We start from the raw sequence: 8,646 nt of genomic DNA, 5'->3' as shown, positions 1-8,646 counted from the left end.
TTTGGCATTTTAGAGAAAAGGGATGAAGAAGAAACATTAATTGACATTTGGCTGCCCAAACCCTAAGTAGTAAAAAGGGTCAAGAAGAAACATTGACATTTGGGTAGCCAAAACCCTAAGGTGTAGGGTTTAAGACTCTGTTGAGAACTACTAAGATTTATCTGTAACATCAACCTCAAATTCAAGTAGAGGGAGTTAGGGTCCTGCACAGTTTATTACACATTCAAAAATTAACTAGGATGATTCATGGTCTGTCATGACTAATGCCATTGCAGGGTAGGATGAAATTTCGTGGGTTTGATCAAATATCGACCGTATAGGATCATTTATCGATAAGTATATATGCATATAAAACAAAAGCCTGACAACTCTAATATGCTTTCAATGCTTGGCACGAACCGTCCTAATCTCCCTAGTTCCCTCCGACAATAAGTAAACAATACCCAATATCAATGTTATATCAGTCAGCAGTCCCAACAGACAAGCGATATATAGTTAAAAATTGCAAGCTAATTAAGCATGTAAGAAAGTTTATACATATGATATTATAGAATGATTAGAAGAACAATCGCTATCATTGAAATTTGCTCTCTGCATACATTCACAAGCTACCTTCTGTCTCCCAGACTACAGTTTGCCACTTTCTTCACATATAAGTTAAAAATGTTGAGACATATATGCTTGAATTTTCTTAAGGCCACAATAAGCTAGCTTAAATCATGCATACTGCATGATTAATCAATCAAGAGGTTCTGAAAATGAGCCCAAAGAAAAAAGTACGCATCTGCAAAAGAAGACCGCAGAGAAAGTTTAATTAATGGCATAATGGTTGGAAGCAATATTTGTATATGAAAAGCATAAATCAGATGACAATTAAAAGAACAAATATTACAAAGATCAAATGCATATATAATAGGAAAACATGACACTGTTATGATACAATTTTCAAGAATGATCATAAAACAGAAAGGAAAGAGAGAGAGGAAAAGAACTTCATAGATCAAACAAAAGCAATTAATCACATTAGTCTTCAACTTTAACTTTCTTTTTTGGTTTATTTTATTTTTTTATAATTGCTCTAGTGATCACTGACCCTAGAGACACTAGAGGACAGGAAAGGATGATGATCAATATGTTCATTGGTTTTGATCCAAGAAGAAAAGCTCTTCTTGCAGGTGATTGAAGCCATCCCATGTGAGCAAAGAGTCCACACTGTCAACCCATTGTTGGAGAGGGTCTTCTTGGAGGGAGGACGATTCGCCGCTCGAAGGGTTGAGAGAATTTTCCAGGGAAAATGAAGGACTGCATGCTTTGGGAGTGTTGTTTTCTTGGTTCAGCCACAAACCCATATCCCAGCTTCCAAGCAGCATTTCATAATTATCCAAAAGATCCTCAGCGGTTACGTCCTCATTTCGTTTCTCGCTGGATCCTGTGAGTTCGTGGGCTTGATCGTTAGTATCTTCATTCGTCTTCACCTCCGTGCTCTCTTCCTGCTCTTTAGACGAATTAGACTCTTCCGGAAATGTCTCAATTTTGTCATCAGCCTTATCATTTTGCTGAATGGGCAAGTGGGTCACAGGGTCTAATCCAAGGAGCTTTAGCCTTTTCTTGATTCGAGTATTCCAGTGGTTTTTAATCTCATTGTCCGTGCGACCGGGGAAGTGCGAAGCGATCTTAGACCACCTGCAAAAGACCTCAAACGTGTCAGAAGAAAGTAAACCATGACTTAAAACAACCTAACCGCAATCCCATTAACTTGGCTAATATCCAACAATTCGGTTTCGAAGTTAGGAACAAGAAAGAAAGTCACATATTAGTGTATTACCGATTACCGAGTCGTGCATGAAGTTGGATAATCTGGTTTTCCTCCATTTCTGAGAGTGCCCCCCTCTTAAGGTCTGGCCTCAGATAATTAATCCATCTTAATCTGCAGCTCTTTCCACATCTCAGCAAACCTTCATCACCAAAAATTAAGAATGCCCACCATCTTTAACAATTAATACTTCAACCATTACAGCGAATAAAATCAATCTAAGAACTTTTGAGAGATAAACAGAAAGAGTTTTCATTGAAAGGCACCTGCAAGCTTGGGAACCATTCTCCAGCAATGGATACCATTGTTGATGATAAAGTTCACGAGCTTGTGATCTTCCTCGATCGTCCACGGACCTTTCTTCAACCCAATCTTCTCACAACAAGGCTGCCTTCCCATGTTAATCAAAATCCAAGCTACCTAGGCAGCAGCAGCAGCAGCAGCAGTAGCAACAGCAGCCACAAATAAACTCAATTAATCAATCTGCAGAGAGGCAAGAGTGAGGGCTAGAGAAATATTGTTTCTCTAGAGAGTTTGAGCGACCGAAGCAGCAGCCGAGATCGATGGCGACAGGCCGGAGAGAGGCTTATAACCCAAGCAAAGATGCTGCCAGTTAAGCCAGAGACATAAAAAAGTGAAGTGTTGTTGAAGAGGGGGGATTCATGATTGAATGGAAAGCATTAAGATCAAAGGATGGCTCAAAAGCATTAAGTGTCTGTAATAATATAATGGCCACCACAACCCTCAATTGGGCTATGGAGAGTGTCGTATATGCAAGAACAGGAAGAACCAGACGTGGGTCGTCCTCGTTGACAAACTCTATTTTTTATTTTTGTAGCTAAAACCCAAACCCAAAGTCTTCTCCAAATTGGTTTTTCTCTTTTTGTTTAGTAAGAGGGTGCCTAAAAAAATAATGGGATTGATGGAATTCATTGGCCCCGTGAGGCTGGCCAGCTTTGTCATTGGAGCCAACTCTCTCTTCTATCTCAGACTTAAAAAATTTCTCACCCCACATATATTCATTTCATGATTGAAATGAAATTGATAATCCTGCATAGTTAATTAGCTTGTGAGTCAACTTTAGTTAAGCCAATTAAAATGCCTCAAAAGAAGTTCAGTAAGTATATAGAAGAAATTAAATTCTGGTTCCTTTGTGAAATTTTTGGCTTGCTGTATTCGAGTCAAATCGAATAGACACAGTAAAATATTCAAACTTTATCGATTTTATAATTATTAAACTTGAGTTTAACTCGATTACAAGTTCATAAAACTCAAGCTCGATTCGATTAATTTAGATTCGGTTATAAATTAGTATTAAATACACATATAAAATATATGTAATATACATAAAATATTAAATATCTTCATAAAATATATATTATATGATATAATATAAAAATAATAAAATTAAAAGGCTCAATTAGGCTCGAAACTTGATTTGAGTACTATTATTGAGGTTGAACTCGACTCGTTGAAAATACTCAAGTGCCTCGAATCGAGTTTGAGTCAAGTTTGGGGACAAGTCAAATTCAAATAGTTCGCGAGTGAGCTTTACTCATTCACACCCCTATTAATGACCTTATTTATTTTGTGAGTTTGGCTTTTGTATCTCATATTGGAACCTATGCCTCAAATACAATGAAAGATAATTTTTCCATTAAGTACATTACCTTTCTTGATAATTGACTTCAAAGTGATGAAAACACATGGATTACTTAAATTAGCACTGTTGGGTTGCTTATTAACATAAGCATCTGTTAAAATAAAAGGATTATCAGTGATTTGACTCAAAATTAATCTACTATGATTAGTTTATGGTTAAGTGAAAAGTCCAAATCACCGACTTTGTGAGCAATGATATGATGAACACAAAAAGGTCAGCCAGGGACCCTTTGGAAAGGACAAAGGGCGACCGCAGTGGCCTTTATAGGGAACAGAAGGGTCACCATGTGCTACATGTTAAAATGGTCAGGCCCCCATAGCTTCTACAACAAGCTCCAAAAAAGGTTTTATGAAAAAAAAGAAAAAAAAAGGGAGATTACCCAATGTGATCATTACAAGTTTAATGCAACTTCTATCCTTGGAATGCAAATAAAATAAAACAAAATAAGGAGTAATTAAAGGGTATTGGTGGGCTATGACCCACAAATAGAAGGATTATTCACTTAAAAAAAATATTGAAAATTACATGTATTTAGAATTATCAGGACGTAATGTAATTGTATTGTCATCTGAGTGTATTTTAGGGTTTTTACATGAGATTATATATATATATATATATATATATATATATATATATATATATCAGCTAAGAATTGAAATCCGAAGATGGTTTTACTTCGACAATAGGTTGGAAATTGCGTACATAGCAATTTTTTGAAAGTAGGCATAATATTTAATCATGTAAATTTGTTGTATCTATTTTGTATTTATTATGGGAGTGCGTGCATAATTTTAGGGTACAAGTTAACACCAGTTATGGATGCGATTAGACTCGATTTATCATGTTTTTCATTCAAATTTTCATTCTATTCCATTTCAAAAATCAAACGGGACGTATAAGAAATGAAATCGCATGAAGCCGAATGGGATGATTTCATCATTCATGGAGAAACATGAATAAAAAAGAAAGTTGAATTGTTTTTTTAGGGGGGGGAAGAATAGAAAGTGGAGGTTCATGCACGAAATCTGAATTCATGCATGCAAGTATCGAATATTTGAGAGGCACGTTCACATGAAAAAAAAGGTAATAGACAAATTAATCAAACAATAGTTATGGTGGATGTCTGGAGGTGAGGAACACGTTCACTTTGATACTCTCCACTATAATGCTCCTTATGAATGTGTTACATTGTTAATTTCTTTCCCCTGCCTCCGCATATTTCATTAGATATGCTAGTTCAGCCAAATCTTCTAAACATATATATAAGATATATGCATATTCCCACACATATATAATATGATATGATATGATATGATATGATATGATATGTATGTATTTGTGTTTATATTATACTGCACTTGTGAAATGACACTTGCAACTGCACTTTTAGGGTTTAGACTATATATATATATATATAAAAACATACTTCCATTAGATGACTAAAGGTGCGAATGCTAATTGGAGTTGTTTAATATAGTTTTTATTTTCTGTAATTTTCATTTTTTGGTACTTTATGAAGGGATTTGAAGGGTTTGTATAGGTTATCGTTCCGAATTAGCAAAAATAATTATAAAAAAAAAGGCAAAAAATGAGAGGGAAAAGAAAAAAAAAAAACAAAGGCTATTGGTGCCAAAAAAAAATAAAATGGTGCTTCTTAGGGGCATCAATCATCCTATCGGAAAAGGTATGAACAAAAAAAAAAAAAATAGAAGGCATGCAATTTGGCACACAAATTTCTCTTGTATGCAAGATCTAGGAAGGAATAGATCACGATGGATTTATAATATGCAACTTCACCTTACATTTTGGTAAGAGGTTGTTCCTAGTAAGATGCTTGTTGAAAATTGGCACTCTAATACCAATTGTTGATGTGAATGCATAGCGGAAGAACCTCACAAACGTGAATCAAACTGGAACAAGTAATGCAAGCACTCATCGGTGAACAATACGAAAATTAACTATCCATGGGATCAAGTGACTGGATTTTCACTATCTTATGTGAAGCTTACAAAGCTTTTCAAACAACAGTTACAAATATTGATTAAATACTAACCCTATATGCACATAATACTTCTACTGTAACTAAAACACTTTTGTAGAAATCCACTAGAAGAAAATCCTCCAAAATCGCTCAATCTACTAATCACCAATTCAAAAATCTGTGACTTGCGCTGAACGAAATTGTCAACGGTTTCATGTCGAGAGCTATTCCTTCAAACTGAAACCATCAACAGTTTGATACCAAGACCAAACCGTCTCTCATACTGTTGACCAATCCGTTGATGGTTTGATCTTGCAACTAGCCTCCTTATTCTTTGCATCACTATGCTTTACCCGGTGCATGCGTTCCACTTAAATATGAGTCACATCTCCAACAATCTCCACCTTGGCAAATATTCACCACTTAGAAGAAAATTGAAAGCATAACCCCGATGCTCCACCAGAGCTAGTAGATTGGGACCGCCTCCTATCTAACACCTAGAGACGTAAACCAAGTCCAAGCAACGCTTGAACTTGTCCCTGGTAACAGGAACTCCACCTAGCTAGCTAAACACCTAGCTCTTTAAACGATCTTTTAAACCAAAATGCTACCTTAGCAGCTTCAGCCACCGGCAAGTACTCCGACTCAGTTATTAAAAGTGCAACTTGATACTGTACCCTAGACTTCCAACAAATAGACCCTCCCATAACATATTCTGTTGTAGACCTCCTGTCTTCCAAGTCTCCTATGTAGTCTACATTCACAAATCTCACAACTGACGGATCACTCTGTTGCCCGCCGAACCACCCCACTGCACTGGTATAGGAAACTTTTGACATGTCCCAAACATCATCGTTTGTCCTTAAGTACTTTAATTTTCCAATGGCATACCGGTGACTAGTTTAACATTAACTATGCTAAAACTCTCCAACACTTGCTCCATAAAACCACCATGAGATAACCACAATCTCCCTGCAGTTTTGTCCACACAACCACCTTAAGATAACCTCAATCTCCCTGTAGCTTTATACTTGTGAATATCCAACCTAAGAATCCTCTTGGTAGCACCTAAATCCTTCATGTCAACTTACTTTCTCAACAGAGTTACCAACTGACTAACCCAAGTTGGAATCTTCTTGACAATTGGCATGTAATTCACATAAAATAATAGAATAATTACCCACTTGCATGCATCCTATCACCCTCTTCCCCCTTGGAAGCTCCACCATTTCCCACACATGATTTGTATGTAGTAACTCCATATCCTCTACCATAACACTCATCCATCTATTTTTCCCTTTGATGTGCACCGCATCTTGAAAAATAGTAGGAACCTTGCTGGTAGTGATGAATGCATAAGACATTAGGTCTTCAAACTCATACTTGAGCGGTGACCTAATAGTGCACTTAGGCTCATTGTGATCTTGCTAGTCTCCCGAGTTAGAACTCCTTGCAATATGAAAATTTTCATATTTGCCCTGAATCTGTAACTCTGTATGCATCACAATCTCCTTTTTACTCCATTTTATACTGTGATACAGTTGGTTTCTCGAGTTAGAACTCCCCGTACTTCTGCCCTGAGTCTCTAAATCCATCTGTATAACATGCTCGTTGTTGTTACAACGTTCTAGCACCTATTTCTCTTCATCTACCTGAGTACGTTGCACCATGACTTTAATCTCTAAAACCATGTCTCCACTAATCACCACCTTGTTTGTCATTGGATCACACAGCTTGAACCAATCTTACTTATACCCAAGAAAAATGTACCGTCTTGTTGGAATTGGTGTATTCCCAAGAGGGGGGGGGGGGTGAATTGAAATTTTTAAACTTTTGCCTAGGTTGAACCAGATATCAGTAATCCAAACCTAGGGTCTTTCTAAGCATATACCAATTGCGTCGATAAAAGTAATATGCAGAAATTAAATCATGCGCAACATTCACATTATATCGAATATAACATACATGTGCAGAAATATAAAGTGCTGGAAATTAACAGTAGACACATGATATATTATCAAAGTTCGGTGAATACTGCCTACGTCCCCGCCTCAACGCACAAGTTCGAGAATTCCACTAATGCTTACTTAACGAGTGGAACGACATTGTTTACAATACCAAGTCAAATTACTAGGGTTGACATCAACCTTTACAACCGATCCTTATGGGCTAGATCAACACCCACTCAGGCCACACCTGGAATACAACAGATAATCAATACAATTTTGTTTACAATTTCAATTGCTTCTCAACTAAGCAAATATGTACCAATACGCACAAACAATAATTGATGCACTCACAGATAATAGTATTTATGCTCAAATGAGATCTTGAGAATTTAATTCAAGATAATATATATATATTCAACAAGTGAATATTCAAGGTTACCTCAAAACCCTAATCAAGTATCACACTAATATTTTATCAAATATAATCACAACAAATACTTAGAGTTTAAGCTTGCAAAAGATTGATCAAATAAAATATGCAAGCTCTCAAGTCTTATAATTTGAATGCAAAGACTTGGAAGCTAAAAACAAGTTATTCTCAATCAAATATTTATATAAGAAATATTATGAGAATAAACAATCAAGCAAAATTCTCAAAAGAGGTTTTTCAAATATGCATGAATATGAGAGAGTAATGTCAAGGAAATGATTTGAAATATACACATAATAAAACAATCAAATCTTCTTACACCTTGCAGTTGATTTGCAAGTGAGGAGGACTAGAAAAACAAACTCTTTATTTCAAAACGATATTTGCTATTAAGTATGTAAGAGAGTATGAAAAATATGTTTGGAATATTGAGTATAGCAAAAGAGGTATAAAAGATTTGAGAGAATTTTTCCTAATTACTTTTGCTAATTTCGTTGCTAATCAAGGCAAATGAGGGGGTATATATAGATATCCCTCAAATTTTGATCGTTGGGAACCTATTGGGGATTTTGAAAAAGTTTAGCAAAAAGTTAACCCCTAATTAGTGCTTATTACCGTGGTTAAAAATATGGCAACCCGAGAGTTTCGGTTGACCGTATTCATGGTTTGGTCGACCCTATTGTCAAGTTCGGTTGACCGTGAAGATTTTGAACTACGAATATGGTCAACTGTATTCAAGGCGATTTTGAAAACATTCGAGGTTCGGTCAACTATATCTGAAATTCAGTCTGTTATTCATATGGTTCGGTC

At 36.0% G+C, this 8,646-nt stretch overlaps 1 protein-coding gene across 2 annotated transcripts; it reads right to left on the bottom strand.

Annotated features, from left to right (window-relative positions):
* Positions 1–516: 516 nt before the first annotated feature.
* On the bottom strand, positions 517–2,260 carry LOC131168158 (myb-related protein 315-like). Of its 2 annotated transcripts, XM_058127417.1 has the most exons (4): positions 2,080–2,260; positions 1,826–1,955; positions 1,094–1,683; positions 517–784 (listed from the first exon to the last, which is right to left on the bottom strand). In XM_058127417.1, exons 1-3 carry the CDS (start codon positions 2,210–2,212, stop codon positions 1,137–1,139), a joined length of 810 nt encoding a protein of 269 aa, XP_057983400.1. In that variant the 5' UTR covers positions 2,213–2,260; the 3' UTR covers positions 517–784; positions 1,094–1,136. The 2 variants fall into 2 exon arrangements, with proteins under 2 accessions (XP_057983400.1, XP_057983399.1); XM_058127416.1 differs by lacking the exon at positions 517–784 and having other exon boundaries at positions 888–1,683.
* Between the last annotated feature and the right edge of the window lie 6,386 nt (positions 2,261–8,646).

The sequence above is a fragment of the Malania oleifera genome, chromosome 11 (genome assembly GCF_029873635.1).
Source record: "Malania oleifera isolate guangnan ecotype guangnan chromosome 11, ASM2987363v1, whole genome shotgun sequence".
NCBI classification, from domain to species: Eukaryota; Viridiplantae; Streptophyta; class Magnoliopsida; order Santalales; family Ximeniaceae; genus Malania; species Malania oleifera.
This window is presented reverse-complemented; position numbering and strand designations above follow the sequence as displayed.